Source organism: Solea senegalensis, linkage group LG1 (genome assembly GCF_019176455.1).
Source record: "Solea senegalensis isolate Sse05_10M linkage group LG1, IFAPA_SoseM_1, whole genome shotgun sequence".
Taxonomy (NCBI): domain Eukaryota; kingdom Metazoa; phylum Chordata; class Actinopteri; order Pleuronectiformes; family Soleidae; genus Solea; species Solea senegalensis.
In genome coordinates this window covers 5,284,093-5,308,516 of record NC_058021.1, presented here as the reverse complement: position 1 = coordinate 5,308,516, position 24,424 = coordinate 5,284,093, and the positions used below count along the sequence as shown (strand labels likewise).

At 42.2% G+C, this 24,424-nt stretch overlaps 1 protein-coding gene across 4 annotated transcripts in view; it reads right to left on the bottom strand.

The window, feature by feature from the left end:
* Window positions 1–24,190, bottom strand: part of rnf220a (ring finger protein 220a) — a 150,728-nt gene extending 126,538 nt beyond the window's left edge. Inside the window, exons 1-2 of one of the 4 annotated variants that reach the window (XM_044023544.1) lie at window positions 23,800–24,190; window positions 10,339–11,531 (exon numbers count right to left, since the gene is read on the bottom strand). In XM_044023544.1, the coding sequence (XP_043879479.1) occupies window positions 10,339–10,993 (655 nt within the window). In that variant the 5' untranslated portion in view covers window positions 10,994–11,531; window positions 23,800–24,190. The remainder of the gene's footprint in view (window positions 1–10,338; window positions 11,532–23,799) is intronic. The other 3 variants (XM_044023538.1, XM_044023559.1, XM_044023551.1) reach the window with 3 other exon arrangements.
* Window positions 24,191–24,424: the final 234 nt, after the last annotated feature.

Sequence of the window (24,424 nt, the reverse complement as noted above, 5' to 3'; positions counted from 1 at the left end):
CCGGTCATCATAGCAAACTGCTCCCACCAATTTTTCCCACCTGACTCCAAATTGCCCCAAATTAAGCTACACACACACACACACACACATTCAAGACAGACAACACGTAGAGATTAAAGCGAGTGATAACATTAAAGAATAATCTTAAAAACTAAAATGGTTTGTTTATATTTCAGGCTTCCAGGTTCAACAGTACACTTAAATAGATATTATAATATGGATTACAGGAATGAATTGTTTTCATAGTGAAATCATAAAACAAATATCACAAAAATAAGCCTGAAAAAAACATTAAAAATAGGTTTCTTACAACAACATAATTTAAATTTTGCTTTTCCTTTTGGTTCTTTTAAGTATTTCCTATCCTTTCACTGACTGTGTGTGTGTGTGTGTGTGTTTTATTCTTACATGAGAATGTGTGTCTCTGTGTGAACAGGCGTGTATGTATATATCCCATGTGGTTAACACACCAGCGCAGCAATTAGTAATCACTCATGGAGCTAATGACATCAATCAATGAGCTTTTAAAACCAGCAATTTTATAATTACAACCATCAATGGTCACACATGGATATCACACTGTGCTCCACTGTACTGCACTACCTCTCTCTCTGTCTCTCTATCTGCAGTCCTCTGTGTAAACATGTCTTTTTTTGTCTCATTTCTTTAATGATGGAGTGTAAAAAAATAAAAATAAAATAAAAATAAATCATGTGTGTTCTGTTAATAATGAAAACCAGAGCAGGGTTTCATGTGTAAAGGGGGAAAAGATGATGACAAAGATGGAGGAAGAGTGACATGATTTGCAAAAACATGGGAAACAATTGTGTTGACATGATAGCAGGAAAGATGAGTTGTTCTTAGTTTTACTCACTTGCTACTTTCTTTTTTGCCACATTTGTTGTGCTATTTTTTCACTATGTTACATTTATGTTACCTAATTCAGGAAATCGATCACCATGGAATTTACTGTCTGTTAATTTACTTAAGGTCCAGCACATTTTTATATTTCTAATAATAATAATAATAATAAAATGTATTTCCTATCTTGTATTTGTCACTTGTTACCTCTACATTTTGCTGCTGTAACAAGTGAGTTTCCACTTTTATGATCCAACTGAACTTTAACTTAATTCACATTTAAGTACTTGACATGTTTGTGTGTTTGTGTGTATCACGGCTGTACGCACATATGCAGGTGTGTGTGTTTTTATGTCACATTTCCTGCTTTTGTCTGCAGACAAAACCGAGCGCAGCTAATATTAGTTGATGCCAAGAGAACAATAGTGGTGTTTTAAAAGCCATGATCTTGCACATGAAGATGTGTCTCCAAAATAAAGTCCAGGAGTCTCCGTGCTGTTGCCTCCAATATCAGATTATTATTGTCTTTTGTGACCTTGACCCTAATATCACTTTTACTCAGTGAAAATGAAGTGCCTGGGCGTCCAGCTGTCAAGTGCAGGATCTGAATATGAGCTAACCTGCACATCATATAGGTGCACACGCAGATGTGTGCGTCCACTACTGTGCGTGTGTGTGTGTGTGTGTGTGTGTGTGTGTGTGCGTGTGGTGCAGATGCACAATTACCAGGCAGGCACGAATCGATAGGTGCCTGCTGACAGATGGATTAGCACGGTAAACAGATGATACACACACCGCTAAATTATTCATCCCCTGAACAGTGGGCTGGGTTTCCACATACACCCGGTGACGGGGGAGGGATGAAGGGAAAGAGGGAGAGGAGTGTGAATAAGGGGGGGATGAAGAGCCTGAAGAGGAAACTTGTGTCTGTGTGTGTGTGTGTCCGTTACATTTGTGATTCTTTCTTTCTTTGTGACCTGAAACAAAAGTCACCACACAAATTCCAACCTGTGATTCCTTTCTTCTTCCTTTTTTTAGAGCCTCAGCTCTGCTCAGGGACTCGCGCACACGAGGGAAAACAAAACACACACGGGCTGACAAATTTCACATCCTTCTAATGCCTTTTAGATATGCAGCAGCAGCACGGGGTCAACGTGAAGTGCCGTGGAAGGCGCTCGAGATACCGAACACGCACCCAATGCGCAAACATGGACACACTCTTCTTTCTCTAAGTGCAGGCAAATCCGTGACCGTGGACTGTTTATGCCTTTAACGCAGCAAATGGCATGACTGCGATTTCACACTCGTGCAAAACGGGGGCATTTGTGGAGATAAATGTGAACATGTCATCGGAGGGATGTGCGCTGTTATATTTGACGCTGAAGCACCTTTACCAAATATAAGACAGGGAATTGATTGAGCAGATTTTCAATGATTTTATATGAAAAGGAGATAAAGTAAGAAAACAGGACACAGATTTATGTGAGACCTTTAGGTCTCTGTAGCTACCACAGTGCACTATTGAATGGTATAGATTCTGGTGCATGCAAATCATAGAAGTATGTGCACACACGCACTGGCATGCATATAAAACACCCCATTATTGATTTAGTTCACCTTTCTTGGGGGACTTTTGCAGCAGATTCTCTGCCTCGCCTTCTCTTTAGTGGGCAAAAACTTTTAAAACCAAAGAGGAAAAAAGTCAAAAGACATGGAACGATACAGGTGATCGTGAGCCGCCACTTTCAACTTCAAGGGAAGGATAAAAAAATAGTTCTAACATCCTTACTCCTTTTAAAATAAGGTCTTTCACTTCCTGAAAAGCTACAGGTGCCAGTAGTTTCGGTGATTAAAAACATCAACGCGAGGCGTCCGAGGCAGAAACGACAGAGCATCATGAACAGCTAATGGTCTCGAACCGGTTACACCCCCTCCTCACGCACAGATACGCAAACGGTTGGCTTGCATCATGGCCACCATCAGCAGCAACCAATGAGATTTGATGAATAATTCAATATTAAAGAAGGTGTGACCAGGACTGGGGGGTGTTGCTGCCCCCTCTGCCAAGCAAGTGGTCTTTTCTTGGAAAAGAGCCCGCTGTGTGTGTGTGTGTGTGTGTGAGTGAGTGAGTGAAAGTGACAAAAGCAGAGGGTGGGTGGGGTCTGTCACACTAGACTGCATCCACAAACTGGCTACAGATTAGATTACTGAGGAGAGGAGAGGAGAGGGAGAGGAGAGGAGAGGAGAGGGAGACTGCAGAGTAAAGAATCTTTTTAAATCATTTAAACCGAAGCACGTTCACTCATTTGGTGATCATATGTGGCGCAGCATCTGAGGTCAAATAATCTGCACCAGCTGTAACACAAAAACAGACAAGTGCAGATTTAGGTTCGGGGCTAGTGTGTGTGCGTGCGTGCGTGTGTGTGTGTGTGTAAAAGCAAAATGTGTGTGCTGTGTTGCCAGGTGTGCCGAAGTTGCACGAGGCTCAGTGGAGTTTTAACGCTGCATTTTTATTGGCCAAAGCTGACATCACCAAGGGAACAAAAGTGGAATTCTGAAACCCTGGACACACCGGACCTGACTCTGTGTGTGTGTGTGTGTGTGTGTGTGTGTGTGTGTGTGTGTGTGTCTGAGGGAGAAGGAAAGAAAAGGGGATGCTTGGGTTTGTTTGTGCTAATACTTCAAAGCAGTTTATTAGGGTGTTACCAATGGAAGCCATTTATTTAAGTTCTTTAAGCGTTTTCTTTGTCGCTTGTATGTTTCGCGAGTCTAATAGAACAGCAGTGGGAATATGAGGACAGGGATTAGCAGGTGTGTTCACTCATTCACAAGTAAAATCATCTTTTCACAAGTGAAAATGGGATGGAAATTACATTTCAGGCTGAAAAATAGTTTGTGTGGGGTGTCACAGAGGGAATCCTCTCATCTCATCCTCTCCTCCCTTCATTTGCTGTACACCAGCTCCTGTGGCTCATTGGGGAGAGCTATCTGACACACACACACACACACACACACACACACACACACACACACACACACACATCTGTGTCCAAATGGAGTGGCTGGACTGACAAAAGGCTCGACAGGAAGCGACTAATCCTTGATCTGCGCTGCATTGCAACAATGGCCACAAGATTCACACCAGTGCACACACACACACACACACACACACACACACACACACACACACACACACACACAGCTACTTGCTTCCAGTTACCACCCAGTGTGAGACTAAAGGAGGGCAAAGCAAAGACTTAAAAAAACCACACACAGAAGGAGAACATTTCCATTTAGAGTTTCATTAAATAAAGAGTCTTTACAAGTCACAATAAAGCGATGACATTCGCTATCAATAAGGCAATATACGTGCAGAATATTGATGGTGATCAGATAAGTGGAGAGTAGTATTGACAGGAAAACACACGGCACACACTCCTCACCCTGGGGGAGCTGCCAGAAGGGCAGAGGGGGCACACACTGGGGGGTAAACAAAGCCACCACAAGTAGCACAGTCACTGATATGTGTGTGTGTGGCACACGGTGGAGACTGACAGGGAGGCAACATGAGAGGGACAAGCCTTTTAACATCTGGCTAAGCACTGACAGGAAGACACACACACACACACACACACACACACACACACACACACGGGAAGGCGGACGAGTCCCAGTCCTAATTATTAGAACACTCTTACTTAACTTAACCCTGCCACTAGACCGTGACAGGCAGAGATGGAGGTGGTGGGAGGGAGGGAGGGAGGGAGAGGAGAGGAGAGGAGGGAGGCGAAGGAGGGCATATTTCTGTGAGGACGGGGAGAGGGATGAGCGTTTCAGTATCCTTGGGTTTTTTTTTTAACCTCTTACTTACATGATGGAAATATGGAAAAATATTGTTTAAAAATAAATAAAGGTAGAAATACAAACATATATGTATATGTATGTATATACTGTACATACATATATATATATATATAAAGCTATGATGTCATAGACATGTCGTTTTACCAATAAAACTCATCCTATATGTTCAAAACAATAAACTTCAGTGCTGTTGTAGTCGCCATTGTCTGTGAAAACAGCTTCCTCTTGTATCTTCAATGAGAACTGTAGAGGACGAGCAAAGTGGGAACATTTGATTTTTGTTGGTGTGTTTGTCGGACTAATAGAGTAATAAAAAAAAAATCTAACATCTTGAAAATGCACTGACTGACGACTGTGGCGCGCTAAAGATGGAAACAGAAAACAACTCAAAACAACCACTGCCGTCAGTACTGGCTGTGCAGGAACTATTTTTACCCTGCTTATTTTTCTTTCATTTGATGTATTTATTTATTTATTTATTTTATCTGCCCCGATGTGTGCTACTCGGCCCAAGGAAAGAAACAACACACACACGGCATTTGCTCAAGAAAAGAAAAGAAGATAAAGATAAACAAAGTGTAAAGAAGTACAAAAGAGTATAGAAGAAAGGCAGCGGAGGCCTCTGGCTGTGTGTTTTTACAGCTGTGGATGATGCACTCGGTTAAACATTAAAACTGCTACACTGTGTGTCCAAAGACGCACACTGTATCAGCGCTGTTTAACTAAAAGCCTCCTAAAGTAAGGTCTGTAAATGTGGATATTATGACTATGTACCTGTCTGTGATGCACTCTCTGAAGAATTCTCCTGCTTTTATTTCAGTACTACAGATGGGATCTGCATTTCAGCTCATCATCCTCCCTCTTTCCTTCCCTCATTCCTTCCCACAAACCTTTTTTTTTATTATTGCTTTCATCCTTTCTTTTATCTCACCCCTCCTTTTCCCGCCATCTGTATACTGTACATTCCTTCCCTTTGCTCTGTGGTCAAAGAATTTTTGTCGTCTTTCTTTCCCTTTTTTATTTTGTCAAATGTGCATTTGTCTTCAAAATAACTTATTTTTAATATTGTACTTTCTTTTGTAAGAAAGAAAGAAAGCAGTGAAGGTCTCAGCCTTGTAAATGTGGAGACCGCAGTGAATGAAAGCAAACTTACTACAGAATGTAAACACACTAGCTGTCACACACTGAGGTTGGGAGACGCACACACACACACACACACACACAGAGGGAGGGGGGAGTGAAGGAGGGATGGAAAAATTATGGAGCGATGCTACTGAGGCATTCACACACACACAAACCCTCAAGTCGCTCCAAAACATCAAATCCCCTCTACAAACAAACCAAAGTGCAGCTCGAGGGCGGATTGTTTCATTTGTCAACATTCCCATTAATTCCAATCACACATTTCATTCTCTCTCTGATCGTACGCACAAAAACCCTCATATCCCCCCTTTGCTAAAACCTTAGTGTGAACGCAGTTAATGGTAATGGCTTTTTACGATAATATGACACGCGTATACGTTCTCTTAAGGCATGATGGGGCCTTTATGCACAGGTTTAGTGGCTGACAGGTTAGCAGGTTTTGTTAACAGCCGACGTGCCTGTCGGTGCAGCGCAGGGATTTGAGAGGCTTTGGCAGAGAGGAGGCCGCTGTTGCCTGGAGTGACAGGCAGTGAGTTTGACAGAATTCAGTGGCAGGGAAGTTTGGGTTGTAGGTTTTCTAATATCATCTTTTTCACCATCACATAAGGGATTAACCTTCTTGACAGGTGATTGGATAAATTCCAGGTGGTAATGGATACAGGGCAAGTGAAAGTGTTGAGGATCCGTGTCACATTTTTCAAATTCAGTGACGTGGATGTGATAAACCGTCCATCACGTTCATCGCATTCTACGTCGAAAGCGTAACTGTTTTCAGTGTCAGTTGTAAAATAGACGGTTCAGCTTAAAAGTGTAAACTATAAAGTGAATTATGAACACTACTTTATAACCAGTTCGGTGTCAGTCATTTAGAAGAGAGATAGGAGTGTGTTTACTGGCAGCTATAAAGCGGGTCCATATAAATAATGTCAACATACAGTAGATAAGGTAGATAAGGTGTTAATGGCAGCGTTCAAAGTTCATAAGTGAGGCTAATATCTACAATGATGTGCTGCTCCTAATAACTTCAAGTGCACAGTCTATAGAGGCAACAACGGCAAACTCTGTTCGTCTGTAAAACATAATCATTTTGTTTGCCATCAGATCACAAACATGTCCAAAAAATATTCAAGATTTTATTAAAGAATCTGTGTTTGATCCAAAGGTCATTAAAAACTTCTTTACTGTGAGGCTGCTGCTGTATGTGTGAAGCAGCACAAAGACTGCCAGTTAACCACTGTGTGTGTGTGTGTGTGTGTGTGTGAAGCAGTGAGAGCACTGTCCTCATGGGATCGTACCAAAGTGTTGTTTGTTCTTTACGCCTCCAGTGGACAGCCAAAACCAGTGAAGGAGAACCCATAATTCTTTTCAGTAAGCAGTGCCTCTGCACATCCAATTGCATTAGAAGCCTATGGTAGAGGTGGAGGCTACTTGTGCAAAGATTTAACCTGATTAGATACAGATTCAGCTGTTCCAAAAGACAGCACAGGAGCGCCCTGTACCCATTTACTCTTCTATTCCTGGTCTCAGTCTTGGTGCTGCATGAATGTGCCACATATGGCACACATACACACTCCATACATAACGCATTGACGTCTCCACTCATCAGATATGATAATAATGATACTTAACTTTAAGAAAAAATAAATATGATATAACTGCCAATTTGGTTTACCAGCATTATTACTTAAAGATAAAAGTCATCTCCTTTGTAGAGATTTATCTAAAGATCATAAAAGGCTAATACTTTGTATATTTTGTTTATTTGAAGCAGTTCTACACTTTTGTAAACACACTTATGGGTCTTGTATTCAGTTTCTGCCTATAAATCTTTTTTCTCTTGTTGTTTAGTCAACAGTGCTGGGTATTTTTTTCTTTTTCAGGGTATTTTGTTGTCCTCAGACGGACAAATATCATGTGGTATTTTTAGACGATCGACTTGGAAAATAGTGGTGAAAGCAGAATGACTTTATCATGATATTACCATTAGAGTTCCTAAGTCATCCTGCTATTCCCATCTCGACTGTTGAGATTGTATCTGAACCAGTACCTGTGCTTTTATAAACACAGCACATTAAAGTGCTCATGAAAAAGGTCTGGATTTGAAGTTAAATCAGCAGCCTCCTGTTTCTAAAAATGATTCCCTGTTCCACAGCAGAGTTCCAAGTCTTTCTTTTTCTTTCTTGCTTTGTTCTTGTCTCTTTTCCTCTCTCAGTTTGTGTGCTCTTTGATATCTTTCTTCCTCTTTCTTATCCCCCCCCTCACACACACACACACACACACACACGCCAACCAGCCATCCACCGGGTGGGTGTCATTTTCCCAATTTCATCCCTCTCTTTCTCGCCCTCTCTGCCTCTCCTGCGGTGGTCTTTTTATCGGATCAGTCTCAGGTCGTCGCCTCTGTCTCTCATGTGTTCCATCAAGGAAGCATCACTCACACACACACACACACACACACACACACACTCACTCACACACACACACACACCCACACACACACACACACACACACACACACACACACACACACACACACACACTCAAAGACGATGATGGAAGAGTCAAGATCAAAAATAAATACATATACATACATATATATATACATATGTATATTTATTTATTTATTTATATATATTTATGTATAGATGTATAGATAGATGTATGTATAGATAGACAGATAGACAGATAGATAGATAGATAGATAGATAGATAGAGAGATGTATAGATAGATAGATGTATAGATGTATAGATAGATAGATGTATAGATGTATAGATAGATATATAGATAGATGTATAGATGTATAGATAGATATATAGATAGATGTATAGATGTATAGATAGATGTATAGATGTATAGATAGATATATAGATATAGAGATAGATAGTATAGATAGATAGATAGATGTATAGATAGATGTATAGATGTATAGATAGATATATAGATAGATGTATAGATAGATAGATGTATAGATAGATAGATAGATGTATATATAGATAGATAGATAGATAGATAAATGTATAGATAGATAGATAGATGTATAGATAGATAGATGTATAGATAGATGGATAGATAGATAGAGAGTGAAAACTGATGAGAAAGACTTGTGTTTCTTGCTTCCACACTATGAATGCGTCTCCATGTCTACAAATCTCCAAAGTTGTCACCAACATCCAATGGGGCTTGTTGACATGTGTAGGAGATGTTTGTGTGTTTTGTGTATTTGCGCATGCTTGTGTGTTTGTGCTTGGCTCTATCACAGCTCCTCTCCCCCCACCCCCACCCTCCCTCCCCCTCTCTCTCACACACACACACGCATGCTGTGCCAAGGTTTTGGTATGTGGGTAAATCTATTGGCAACGGGGCTGCCAGCGTAGAGCTATGATGAATGCTGATGGCAAAGAGCATGGCCGGTCTCTGAACCGTCATTCATATACACACACACACACACACACTAATCACATTCCCAGCGCGTGAAGGCCAAATGGCATCTTTCCACTGGCGAATGTTAATGTGACTAGCGGAGCTTGTGGGCTTGTGAAACAAGGATGGGGAGATCCAGGGGAAATGATGACAAGAGAACATACTGGATGGGATTGTTTACTGGCGTGTGTAGTGCTTGCTGTGTGGAGATATGCATCATTTTACAAATTGCAGCTATGGTTGTACTTTGGGTTTTTAATTTGAGAGGCTGAATATGATTTGACTCTGTGTGTTTTTGTGCATATGTCGTGTTTACAAATGTAATTATCGCACTTGCCTGTAAATCGCTCCAAAAGAAATATGGTGGTTTAAGTTTTGCTGAACTGTGGTTTGATCGTAACACTGTGAAAGCACAACGCTGGTGTCCATTGAGTTGGTTCCACTGATCAGTATAAACCTTGCAAGGAAACCTACAAGGAAATGGATAATGTCCTTGTGGACAAAAGACGTGATGTGTGGTCGCTTTACTTTCCCATGATGTTGTATATCATATTATTTTAATATTGCGGCTGATTTGTATCTGTACTTTGGGAAACTTTCACAACAATAATGTGGTTTTGTCTAAATAAGTGGGTATGTTGACTGACCAAAACACACCTCATTGTCATACTCGTCAAACCATGCAGTGACTTCTAAGCAAAGATCTCAAAAGTGTGGCTCGTGGGCCAACTGTGGACCTCCAATAGATTTCGTTTGGCCCTCCACATAATATCAACTTACAATGAGTTATATCTGTATGTTTTTTACGAGGTAGATGTTGTTCCATTTCAAAACATTTTTTTATTTAAGATCATATCGCCGACCCTTGATCTGACTGACCAGACTAGATGCTCAGTGACGCCCCGGGTCATTTGAGTTTGAGATCCCTGCTTTAAAGCAACGTTTCTACTCATGTATTTGGGTTCTTCTTATGATTTGTCATCATCAAGCATAGTTCACTGATGTTATAGTGTGATTGTGATAAAGAACTATCATAAATTACTACTTACAGCGTTCAATGCGATCCTCTGGGCTGGAGGACGTCTCTCTGTCAGACAGGAGGCCTGACACGGCGAAGATCTTTTTCCCGCTGTCCTCCACCGCCTTCAGTGCGCTGCTGGGTGAACTTCCTGGAGGAATCTGACCACCCCCAAAGTCGTACTCTTTTCCCTCTGCATCAGAATACCGCAGATGAGGTGAAGCATCTGGATCCAAGCAGCCTTTGAGGCGCTTGGCTGGGGTGAAAGCAGACTGATACCCGCCCGGTACACCATCGCGATCGTCCGGGGGCGAGGCAAAAGGTCTGAAGGCGCCAACACCGCTGTGATTCAGCATGCTGATTGGTGAGCAGTCCAGGTTGGGTGGGGCAAACTGATGGTGGAGATGGAGGAGAGATGGAGGGAAGTCTCTGTTGGGGAATCCTGGCGGCACTGCACCTTGACGGTGGTACATCGACGCAAACGTGTAAGAACCATTGTTAAATGGCAAATGGACGTCTTTTTCTACAGAAACTGGAACGCCAAAAGGACGCGGCTGCTGGCAGGGAATAGAAGCGTCGCGGGAGGCTTCAGCTGTGGAGGCCAGCACCATTAGGGCTGGTGAGGCCAAGGGATTGGGTAAGTAGGAGGAGCTCTCCATTTTGAAGGCTGCCCTGTGAAGGTCCATGTCTGCACAAAAGAAGGACGTGGTAAGAGATTTGGGAGGAGATGATTCCTCCTGAGTGAAATTGGAGACAATGTCCAAGACCTTTGGAAAGGGTCAGAGGAAGTGAGGGAATCTGGTTTGAGAGTTCAGTATTTGGGTTTTTTGAGAAAGGGGCTCAGAAAAGAGCCTTTCATAGGAAACAAGAGTATTCTTGAGGAAATTACGGAGTGTCCGTCAATGTCACTTCAGCTTAACTTGTATTCAGTTCATTCTCTTCAGTGGAACTAAAGAGAGTTAATCTGTCTCCAGTCAAATTCACTCCAAATCATTCCAAGCCAGGTAGGAGCCACTGGGTTTGTCCAGTCCTTTAAAGACGTCACACTTCGGACCAGATTCTATTGATAAATACAATTAACTTTCAAGTTGAGGTTTTTCCTCCAGGGGGAGAAGAGATAAAGGCCTCCCTTGTTGAAGAGTTTGTTGGAAGTGTTGCAGAAGCAGAGGAGTCCGGGGAGGGTGGACATCAAAGCTGGTTCCTCATCTTCATGTGGTCTCCAAACTAAAGAGATATAAAACAAAAAAAGAATTAGATTTCAGAGCTGTGTCACATGTTCTCCCACGTTAACAAGATAGTGCAGCGTAATCTTCTGTAAAGATATTGAAACATCATTTAAAAAGACTTGCACTTTGACCGTTACCATTCGGGGATGTCTTCAGACATTTCAGCCATTCATAGACCACACTATCTCTCTTAATGATGGTTACTTTCAGAGACACGAGACATAGTTCATGTCCAGGACAGGAGTGGAGCTTAAATGAAATATTTTAGTGAAGAAGCAAGAGTTTAAGTCAAAGTCTTCGGGGACAGACTGTTCTTAGGCGGACAGTGTTGTTAAAGCCACAAACTCAAAATCTCTTGGGGAACAAGTGTCACTGTTGATCAAATCCTGTAAATCCCCGTCCTTTGACAAAAAGCCAATAACTATTCCAAACTTTTTATTCCTCCTCTTCTCTTAAAACAAAGGAAAACAATCTCCACACTTTCCAAATCATTTTTTATCTCTACTAACCTACTGTGCATGTCTCACATCTTTCCAAATGTCTCCTCCCTGTCCTTCACCAGGCCTAATCTGTCCCATCGACTCCTCTTCTTCATCTTCTCTCCATCGCCATCTCCTCTTCTCATCTCTCTAGTGCTAGCTATCTTTTTTTTCCCCCTCCTCCGTCCTCTCCGTCTAGGTCTAAGCCGCTTATTCCTACCATCTCCCAGGATGTTATTGGACCAGAACCACTTGTCATAAGATAAGGGCGCACACGCGCACACACACACACACACACACACACACACATCTGATAAAAGGGCTGTGTGGCTCAATGTTCAGCTCAACACTCGACTCGGTAGGGTGAACATACGCCATCCTCTTGCAGGCTATGTTACCCACTCTTTCCTATCACTCCATCTAACCACTTTTAATTTCCCAATTTTACTATCTGTTCTTCCTTTCTCTTTACAGCTCTCCCGTCAATCTCTCCCTCTTCTCTCATCCCTCCATCGCCCTCCCTGCTTCATCTCTGCCTCCCTCTTCTCCCTTGGGTGATTCAGATGGGTGATATCATATCAGACCTCTCCATCTGCCATCCACGAGCCAGAGGAAATCTGACTGAGTGAATAAATTAGCCGTACTTGACCTCATGACCCTGCAGCATCCGTAGCAAAAGACTAGAATCTCCCCTCCGGGGGATTAGATCAGAGTGTGCGATTGGTCGATCAGAGGAATCGCAAAGAGGCAGCCGATGAAACGACAAAATAACATTTCAGAGATTCTTATCCCCAAAGGGCAATCTGAAGGTGGTTGACAAGTTAAATAGCCCATATGTTAAGAATCCGGGGCAGGCAAAGATGTGCATGTATTACATATGTGATTGCCGCTCATGATAAGAAAATCAGGTGTCTGATTAAATGTTAATAGTTTTATAATCTGATCAATTTTAAATTTCATTTTCTCCGTAATTTAATTTAACTTAAACACATTCACAAACACCCGTATGGCAAAAAGGTCAAACACAAAGTCATAAACATGCAACAATGACAAACTTTCACAGTAATAAGTCGCAGCGCTGCCTGCTCTTTTGACGAGATTCAAAGCTGTGTTGACTGCTCGCCAACATCAAAAGAGAAACTCCCTGGGAAATGAAAGGAGAAAATCTTTTATAGCTATCAGCTGTCCACAACACTCATTCAAATCAATTTCCAAACCTGATCTCGACTTTGGCACGCTCCCTCACCTCCCACACAAAGACACACACACACACACACACACACAAAAACAACTGCCACAGGAGAGGAGGCGAGAGGACAGGGCCCAGACACACAGAGATGGGGGAGATGTGAGATGTTTTACATTACCGCAAATGTACAGTAGTGTGGAGTGTTGAGAACGGCTTACATTAACACGCTTCTGGTCTGGACGGATGCCACAGAGTCACATTACATGCCCCCTATTCCTCCTCCTCCTCCTCCACCACCACCTCCTTTCCCTTTTCACCCACTCCTCTCCACCTGGAAATAGCACCTTGAAAATGCAGTCATAACAAAACTATTTTTATATAAAAACTACTTTTTCCCCCTCCCCCTCCCTCCTCCTCTGCATGTTTGCTCCCCCTCCGTCTCAGGCAGTGTCGTCTCTCTCTCTCTCTCTCTATATTCGCTCTGTAGATCAGATCACGCTTTCTCCCGTATAACCTCTACAGTAGGCGTGAGTCTGAGGTGTTGATTGGGAGGTAATACACTGATAAGTACCAGGATATTTCAATTTTATTATCATTACCCAGCAGGCCGTGTGGGCCGGTGAGAGGGAAGGGCTGCCAACGTGACCAGCCAATCCAATAAGAGGCCGGCGGATCGAGGAGAGGCGAGGGCAAGCTGTGATGGGGCTTGCACTTTTATGTTTCGCAACCACACTTGTTCATATTAAACCCGCAGTCTCTAACGGTTTGCTCGAATACGATCAGACCTGACTGAGGGAGCGTTTGTGCGTATGCAGCAGCAGCAGCAGCGCAGGGGTGGGCGGGGACAAGAAAATGGGAATACCATCAAACTGTTCCAAGTTTTTGAGCAGAAGAATTCCTTTATGGAACTTTGCGGGTGCTTCTTTGCGCCCTCTCATCATAAAAGGGAGAGAGAGAGAGAGTTGTCTGGGAATTTTGTTTGTATATAAAAGTTACACTTTTGTGTTTTGCATCAACATTTGTTCATGTTAAAGGCCACGTGTGTCAGTGTGTATATCCCATATGTATGTACATATATATATATATGTGTATATATATATATATATATATATATATATATATAAAAATATATATACATATATATATACCTGCAATATTACACTAATAGAACTGTCAACAAATTGACAAAAACTCAGTGATGCTTTCCACCTCACCTCTAAAACTGCAACCATCATTCCACATGACACAAACACCTATGCATATCATCAATATACAAGGCCAATTACATGTAACTCACACCCATATGTGCCACTTACAATCCCATTTGCCACTTAGCGATACCACCCGCGCGTCGCCTGACACTGGGTATATGCATTTTATAATAGAAAATGTCACCGGGGAACATTTGCCCGACGTTGTCATAATTTGATTACAGTGTGCAGGAATGATACACCTGTCAGTGCGATATTAAACACAAAACAGCGAGGAGGGCTTCCCGCGTCAAATCTGCACTTTAAGTGACAATGTTGCGCCATGTCGGTGAAATTGCGGTGTCAACAACAATGTGCTTCAACATCATTTTCTGGGGAGGGGGGGGTGGAAAGAGGCAGGAGCAGTCACAGATCCAGTGTGAACTAATTGGTACATGAACATTATTGTTGTTTAAAGATAATAAGAGATTGTTATTTGCTTAAAAATGAGTGAGCAATATTTTTGATGGTGGCGTTGGGGATGTAAAAATATCTTTCCGTTGTTTATCAACCACATGAGGGACGCGAGGCTGCTAGAGGGGACACCCTGGACGTCCATCACAGGACCAGAACTCAGAGACATTCACACCTACGGTCCAATCAACCTCTGTATAAGACAATCTGTGCACGCAAGAGCCAGGTGTTGAACAACAGAGCGAGCTAGTGAAGTTTTGAAAAGCATTATTTTTTTTATCAACCTCTCAGTTTCTATCATGCAAATGTTAGCGTGGACTTCTTTTTTGATAACGTGTTGCAGAGAGGAAAGCAGCATCTGAGTGGCAGGATCACAAAAGTGTAGGGGGGGGGCAGGATCCAAATAACTACACAAGTGACAAAGAGCTCTCGTCTTTCCGAAGCTCTCTTTTTTGTTGACTGGTCAGAGTAAATATTTTTCTTGCATGGAGGCTTTCAGCGCGCAGCCGACGCTTTTGCTGTTCCAACACGTCACCAAAACTTGTCACATCCACTTCTCCAGGGTGTCTGCCGAGTTTTGAAGAGGAACGGAGAAGAATCCAATTTTTGTTATAAAAATGTCCTGTCGACTGTGACTGGTGTGTGTGTCCCTGTCTGTGTCTGTGGGAAGCAAAGCAGCTGAAGGCTTTTTTTATTTGTCATGGAGGCAGAGAGGGAAGCAGTCAGAACCTCAGGCCTGTCTGAGTGTGTGTGTGTGTGTGTGTGTGTGTGTGTGTGTATATTTAGAGGTTGTTGACAAGCGTGAAAGTGCCACTTTAACATTTTATTACAAGACATGCCAAGCAGTGTCATTCATCTCATCTCACTGCTGAACACACGCACGTTCACACTCCAGATCATATTTGGATAAACACTTTAGAGAAACAAAAACTTCATTTTGCTAAAAAAAAAAAAGAAAAAGAAAAAGAAAAACGGAATAAATGAGTGTCATATTTGAAAAAGAGAGCGAGAAAAAAAACAATAGTTCTCACGAGAACAAAATGTGCAAGTCAAAAGGTCCAGAAACTCCACTTAAAATTAACTGCCTCTACTGACGCTACTTGTTTACCCTGAAAGCCTTGGCATGTCTGTCCTATTGTGTTTGATTCCACCATGGAACAATTTAACCACTGAAAAAACAAGAAAATATATATATACTTTTTAAAAAGAATAAGGGCGACTAATAGGTGCATTAATCTAACTAAGGATAAGGATCTATAACTTTGGTAGCAGACTCACAGAACCTTCTTTAAAATGCTTTGAGACTCAACTATATATATATATATATACATATGCATGCAGTTAGACAGATCGACCAGCAGAAGACAGGTATGTCAGGTGTTAAATGTCTGCTGATGTCACACACACATATCGAGGGAAACAGAGAAAGTAAACTGTGCCCTTTAATATGTGTTTCTGTTATTTAGTATAAAAAGCAGGAGCTGGCCTGCAGACAAGTCCACTCTGTATTCCAGACTGAGCTTGCACAGGAGTAGGTGTGTGTGTGTGTTTGCTGATGTCCAAAGCAACAGTCAATACTATTGAAATCTACTCATTCATGTCTGGCCACGAGGCAAAGCTCAAATGTCCTTGTGAATAAGAATCACAGCCATTTATCTCTTCCCTCAGCTTGTTTTCTTTCATATTATTTTGTCCTTCCCCCTTTTTCAAGCACAAAGATCCAAAAACTGTTTCCACACATCTTTTTGAATATCTGATATTAGCCTACTGTCTCCTTTTTTTTCCACCTTCTGTCTTCTCTGCTGTGAAAATCTGGAAGCAGGTTATTTGCTTCAATCATCAGCTGCTGGGGATGTATGCACGAGCAGGAGGCGGAGAGAATATAAAAATATTACAGTAAGATTTAATAATAGACAGGCACACACATCATCCTGAGGTGGATAATGACACTTGGACAATATTCAGCACCAAAATCAATAAGGATTGGACAAGGTTGTGCAAGTGAAAATACAAGCTTTCTGCAGCAGTCGACAAACGGCAAATATATTTTGTGGACGGACTTGCGCTACTTAGCCGAGGACGTGACACGTCATTTGTGTTTCTGGAGATGAGGAAAAATGTTATGCTTCTCTCCTTATCATCATATGAGAGGATTTACTCCTCAAACAAGCCTTTATGTCCTCACAGACAGATCCATGGCAAGTGGACTAAAATAAATCATTCTGGAAGTCGGCCTTGACCTGTGGCAGGGATTTCTATTCATGGCAGCACAAGCGAGGCCCAGTTCGGTGGGCTAAATGGGAAAAGCACACAATTCCACTACTCGAGCATTTCAATCCCCAAAGTGTATTTTTGGAACGCTGGGAAAATCAAAAATCTCAGCATCCTTTATTTCTTCTTTTTTTTTGTTTTCCTGAAAAGTTAAATAGACATCGTTCTTCCGAGCGTTGGCCTGCATCAAAGGCCACAACTGTACTTTTGCATTAGGAATGAGAGCGTGAGGAGTAAGTGAAATTACTGATGACAAGATATTCGAGGTGAAAGAAAACGTGTTCCCGTGTTTGATCTCTCTTGTAATTGATATGAGGGTCATGTCTTGTGCGGCGACAGCAAGTTAACCGGAAACCAGAGGGAATATTTATCCAGCAGCTGCCGGCGTGCTTGTATGCCTCATATTTAAATCATAACACTTTCCGATATGAGTTTTGCACTCAAAAAGAAAAAGGAAAAAGAGCAAAGAGAGAAAAGACACGGGCCTGACTGATGACATTGGTGTCTCATTGCTGCTCGACAGGTGGCTGAGCTCGTTCTGCTTTCCCTGCAGGACTGTGACTGAGTGTGTGGCACCAGTCGCCCTATTATGACTCTTTATTGCTGTGCTGTGCGTGTACAACAGCAGCCACTAATCTAACTGGCTGGCAGGGAGACAGGCGGCTGGCTGGCTGACTGGGCTGGACGATTTGTACTACGAGCTGTACGCAAGTGCAAGCCAATTAGTTTGACTTTAACAAGGAAGAAAGTATCGCCAGGCACAATTTGTGCCGTAACAAGTCTATATTGTGGAGTTAATAATGAAAATTTAGGAACAAGAGGAGAGTTATTTCACGCCTGCAGGGGGGAATGACCTGCTCTGACCTTCACGGTGGTCAAAGATCAGAGCCGGATAGAGAGCGGAAGACGCTTTATGACACGAGGGTGTCGGCTAAAAACTAAATATTTAACTTATCATCAAGTGGTCAAGCACTGAATCGGTGTGAATACGTGTCCAGATATACAAGAAAACAGTGGATTAACAAAGCTATGACAACCATATATCATTGTACTCGCAATGTCTTCACTAAAATACAACCGGAAAGGACAGTAAATGATGTATGTAACAGAAACAAAGGCTTCCACAGGCTTAAGTGTTTAGTGTGAGCTCACATTATACTTGAACATTAGCAGGATCCTGGCTCTAAAATGGAACTCTCATCAGTGTCACTGGTAAAAACCTGCGTTTGTCCACCTTTGTGACGACAACAGCTTCACTGAAGACACGTTTGAGCATCACATACACATGCTGTACGAGTTTAACCAACTTTCAGCCACATCAGAGCGTTCAAAATACCAAAGATGACGGAATTTGACAGACTTGAAAATCCTAATTTTGCATCAGCAAGACCGACAACAGAGCGAGTGGTGGCCTAAGACGTTTGCACATAATTGTGTGTGTGTGTGTGTGTGCACTGGCTGGTGAGATCAGCCTCCCTGGCCTGTATTAGTCTCGTCTCCTGGTTGGATGCCCGACTGGCTGCACAGAGAAAAATGATAAGTAGGAAACACAAATACTGCCAGGTCTGCAATCGATGGACGCAAATGCAACTACAGTGTCTTCAGGGGAGGTGTGCGCGTGTGTGTGTGTGTGTGTGTGTGTGTGTGAAGAGGAGAAGAGGAGGAGGTGAGCATATTAGCTTATTTTCCAAGCAGGGAGCTTGTGATCCGGCTCATGGTGTAATTGACGAATGGGGGGGAAACCTGAGATATGATGTGGCGGGTGGCGGCAAAGGTTGTGTGTGTGTGTGTGTGGAGGGCGATATAGACACAGAGGAGTAAGAGACACAGAGCGATATGGAGAATAGAAAGTATCTGACATCCGACACCCCCACACACCACCCTATCCCCATTACGGCTAATTCTTTGACTTTCTCTTGTTGCCGATATCTCCAAGTGATATTTCCCCCTGTAACGGCATTACCAGTGGCTGCCTTCTCCAATGCAATCAGACCATTAAACACAGCGCTGTTGCATCTCTACTCCATGGAGTGATTTCCTTCCAATAGAAAATGACTGGACATGAGCTACTCCCCTTTCCTTTCATCGATAAAAGGAATAATTGGGTGTGGATGCATTTTGTGCCATAGGAGGATAAACTACAGATTCACTGCAGAATCTGTTTTTTTAAGTGTTTGTTTGGAATTATAATTTAATCCTGAATCAGTGCATTCGTTTTTGTTGCATTTACAAAAAGGAAATCATTTATAGTTGAATCGTCTACTTGACAGAAACAATTATAAAATCAGCAAAAACACAATAAAATGTCAGAAGTGGACGTGATAAATGGTCACATGGGAAAGTTGTGAGTATTACATTTTGGACAAATCAATCAAAAATGGCTCTAAAACACAATGTGTGTTGCGGACAGGCTGCAATTTCCAGGGATGTGGGAAACATGTCTCCTCATTCATCTATTCATCTATTAAAACGCTGCATCCGGAACAATTCACGCGCAATCACGGTGATTATAGCAAGTTATAATAAACAAACAAGTTAATAAGACAATCAATAAGTTTTAGAGATGCAGGACGCACCACTGCTGCTGCTGCTGCTGCGTGTTCAAACACTTGTTATTTGCAGGCAACGCGCGCTTTTTTTCTTTTTTTTTTTTCAATTACAGCCTGTATGTCAAATTAGCTCTCAATGCGTATAATGTTTATTAACACGGCAAAAATGATAAAACACGTGGAGGGGGGAGGAGATGTGGAGGGGAGGGTGTGAAGTGGAGAAGGAGCTGCTTCTTTTAATAAAGACTGAGGAATTAGTGCATATTGATAGGACTTAATAGACCGAGGGGGGTCATCAAACTAGTCGCAACTGAGCGATCCATGGTTAATTTACTATCAGTGTCATGCGAACATGGGGGTGGGGAGGAGGGTTAATGCGCGCGCGGCATGACGCACCGGTGTCCCCAAATATGAAGTGCCCTCAGAGGCCTGGATAAAAAAAAAAATGCATTTATGGTTTAAATCCGGTTTAAATCTGCTCAGTTGTTCTGGAAATTGACAGAAAATATATAAAAGATTTTTTACGAAAAAAAGTTAAGCCAATTTCCCTAAATATTGAAAGAAAAAACAACAACTGTTCCCTGCAGGAGACTCCCCGCTAAATAAAACATGGCGAGTGTCATCAATCAATAAATCAATCAATAAATACATACATTTTATTATTTTAGCTCACATGTGACATTATAATGAATCTTAATTATAATCAACCATGAATGAATAAATGAATTAAGTGAATTATTATTATTATTATTTTTATCGTGTTCGTGTGCCGGGTGCAGATTTAAATGTACTCGTCTCCTCGCGGCGATTGATCCAGGATGAAGGTGTGAAATGGACATTAATTTTAGTTCACTTGTCGCTGCAGCGCAGAGGAGGACAGTGAGGGCAGATCAATGGTGAGCAATAACAGCTGACTACTGAGAGGAAGAGAAAGAGCAGTGGTGGCGGCGGCGACGGGGTGTTAAAGAATCGAAAACGCTGACGAATAAATCATCTTTTGCTACTTTTTCCTCCAATCTGGACACTTTTGTTTTGTGTCCTGTGCGCGCGCCTGTGAAGGGTGTTCCTTTGAGGAAAATGGGGCCTAAATGAACACATAAATAAATGGATAAATAAGTTGAAAAGGCGACTGGTGGTCTTTGTCTTTATTTACATACGAGGATGTTACATTTGGTTGAAATGAAAGTCAGAAGACGTCATTTGCTTTAACGTTTCTGTCAAAAAATGTCCCATTTTCTAACTCGGGCATCAATGTTTGACTTGTTATTATTTTTCTTACTTTCGTGTGAACGTATTTCTGAACAAATGTCAGTTTTTTTATAGACGCGGACAGAGGATGAGAGAGTTAAATCACGCTGACACACGATGACGAGCGGCGGCCTATAAATCATTCTCAAAAGAATAAAAAAAAACTGAAGCGGAAAACGATGAAATGATACAAAGACCTGCCTCCCAATGACAGACAACCAACCCAAACTTATGATATATATAAAATTATATATAAAATTAGATACATTCATAATGAAAAATGCTTTAAAAATAACATTTACCATTAGTTGCACTAAACGAAATCAACCTTAACGCCTCATTAACATGTTATAAATCACATGCATCATTATTAAATGAAACGAAATGAAATTAATGTATTTACTGGTTTTAATGAAGAGGCGAACGGGATGTGATGCTGAAGTTGGAATAATATGTATTATACAAAGTGGTGATTATAATACGATTATAAAAATTAATTCGTTTTAATATTTAAAAAAGAAAAACATAAAATCTCTCTCACACCCCTCACACCAGAAACAGCCTGGAACATAAATCATCATGACTCTACATGATCCTGTTAATAAAGGGTGTTTGTGTATAATTTTCCCTCAGTGAAGACATTTAAAAGATAATTATTGGTCGTTAATGTGTTTGACTGGAAACAGAAAAAAGGTCATTAGGAGTGAAAGCTCGTTGATCTGTCAATCGATAAAATCTATTTAAAAGGATCGATCGCGTTGATATCAGTAGATCTAAAGCAGTCTTTGATCACTTAAAAAAAAACGTGGTATAATAATTACATTTTCACATTGCGGTGAGTTCAATCACCCGCGCCGGGCGCGTGCATCTTTGCTCCAAACGCGCAGGTTCTTGAAGTGACTTTTCACTTTGGAAATGACCTGTAATGGATCTTCTGCATTTTTCCCAAACTACTATTTTTTATGATTATTATTAATATTATTATTATTATTATTATTATTATTATTATTATTCCCTCGTCTCAGCGTTGCGGTTTTGTTGCAATTAATGCGCGCGGGTCCGAGCGCGTGCGCGACTGTTCACTTGTCTGCTTCCTCGGGTTGAGGTTTTGGTCTCCAATAATGCAATGTGGAACAGGCGTAGACGTGATTAAAACAACGTGTGCAAACAAGGAACGTCATAAAGAGCTTGGTTCGAGTTAGTGCGAACATTTTAAAAAGCATCCGTGTCCAGTAAAACTCTTTAAAAAAGAAAATCAGTCTCGTTCGCGATTTATATTCGTCTGCACCGTTAACTTTAAAGTAGAAAGAATCAATTCCAAAAAACAATGAATATCCATAAAACGTCCTTTCAAAAAAAGAGGAAAATAGTACCAAACATGCTATAAAATAAAGTAGAAATATGTTAAAAACCGACACTGTTTACTTTCTCACAAGAAAAGAGCAGTAAGTCGCAGCAGCAGCAGCAGCAGCGAGACCTGGCGCTGGTGAGTGGCCGACTTCGGCTCACTGCTCTCGGCCATTAAGCTGGAAGGCCCCGGGGACTTCCTGTGGCTGCTGCTGGGAGCTGCAGCTTATTTAGGGGGAGGATATAAATTATAGGGACTCCCTAGTTAACAGGTGTTTCCCAACTGTGTTTCGCCCCTTGTGCATGTATATGTGTGTGTCTTAATGTGCCTAGTGTACGTGCACGCGCAAGTTGCAGTGAGTCTCCTATTTTAAATTCAAACCTTTTGAGGAACTGAGATCATTTCAGAGAGAGAGAGAGGGATTTGTTTTTTTTTCCCTTATTAAATGCACCAAAAGTAGAGTGAAGTGTCACATTCACATTGTAAAATATGTGGATTCAAAATCACAGATTAAAGGCCTAATTGGTTTATTAAAGTTAATGGCTAAGATAAATGCGCAGGAGTTCTTTTTCTGCATCTTGTATCCGTGTTATGTGACGCATTAAAATCAGCCTCACCACAGGCTTTATTGGAGCCAAACTCGCTTGGCCAATATGCGGCAGTTAAAGCCACATGTCCGCATGATGAGCGCCTTTGTGTTCTCAAGAAACTGTGTAATTTCACTGAAAAATAAACCATATAATCTGCAGCCCCTGCTGTCTTCAAATAAAGAACCCATTTTTAACATTAAAAATAAAAAGTTCACACTGGGCCTGCTGACTAAACTTCATTGTTCAGGGTTTGCTGGGTGGTGATGGGGAAATATGTGCAGGAGTAATAGACATGATGTGTTTTTAAGATATTTTAAAATATATATAAATCAATGAAGCAATGCACTAAACCGGAAGGAAAATCCCAGTTTGTCTAAAAGCAATTAAAAACAGTATTTGTAATTTGTTAGACAGTGAATGCGCAGCGTAATTCTAAGCCATGTGTATTGTGTTAATGTGTGCGTAATGTCATTGACACACACACACACACACACACAGTTAAAGTGTTTTCAAGAAGCCACTTTCTTGTTTGGGGATCCTCGCATGATGTGCGCGCACACAACCACGGGGACTTGTACACATATGAACGCACACGCACGCACTCACTCACTCACTCACGCGCGCAAGCGTAAAAGTCCCGTGTCCAAACGGACACACACAATTATGATACCGTGACTTCTTCGGCCCCTCTTCCTTGTTTTTTTTTTTTTATCTCTCCCCTCCACGCGTGGAGCGCGTTTTGCCACCAAGGCGCGCGCGATCCCCCGTGAAAGTTTAGTGAAATCAGTTTCCACAGCAGCAGCAGCAGCAGATGTGGACGGACTGTGGCGCGCAGAGGCACAAACTGTACATGAGCTTCAAACCATAACAACAACAACAACAACAAGCACAACAATGTGGAGAAGAAAGGAGACAGTGAGTTACTCACATCGCCGTGGAAGAATCCGCTCCTTCTGTAGACGACTCCTCCGGTTTCCGGATTCCTTTTTTTTTTATCCTCACAAACAAACCGAAAACTTTTGTGCGGAGTGGGAATATGAGTGAGTGAGTGGCCCCTCTGGCTCCTGCGCAGCGGCACCGGAGATAACGGGAAGCAAAAGTAGTTAACACCTCCCTGTTAGGTTACCAAAGGCGCAGCCAGAGAGGAGAAGGAGGAGGAGGGAGGGAGAGAGAGAGAGAGACAGAGAGAGAGAGAGAGAGAGACTGACTTTCCACAGAAACCGTGTAAAGTGGCTATCAATAGCGCAATCGCGCGTGCAGCCCCTCTGCCGAAACACGGAGAGAGGGACGATGAGTGAGAGGAGTGAAGCCGGTGTAGGATCGCTGAGAGACGGTGGCAGGCAGTGGTGGAGGAGGTGGTGGCGGTGGTGAGCGGAGGGGAGGAGGTGGGGTGGTTAGGGGCTGCGCGAGGCTGAGCGGGGATGAGTGGGGGTTGATGGGGAGAGAAAGAGAGAGTGGTGGTGGTGGAGGAGGAGGAGGAGGCGGGTGGAGGAGTGGGGGGGGTGTCCAGGGTCCAGAGAGCCTTGGAGGTGCAGTGCTGCCGCGCAGCGCTC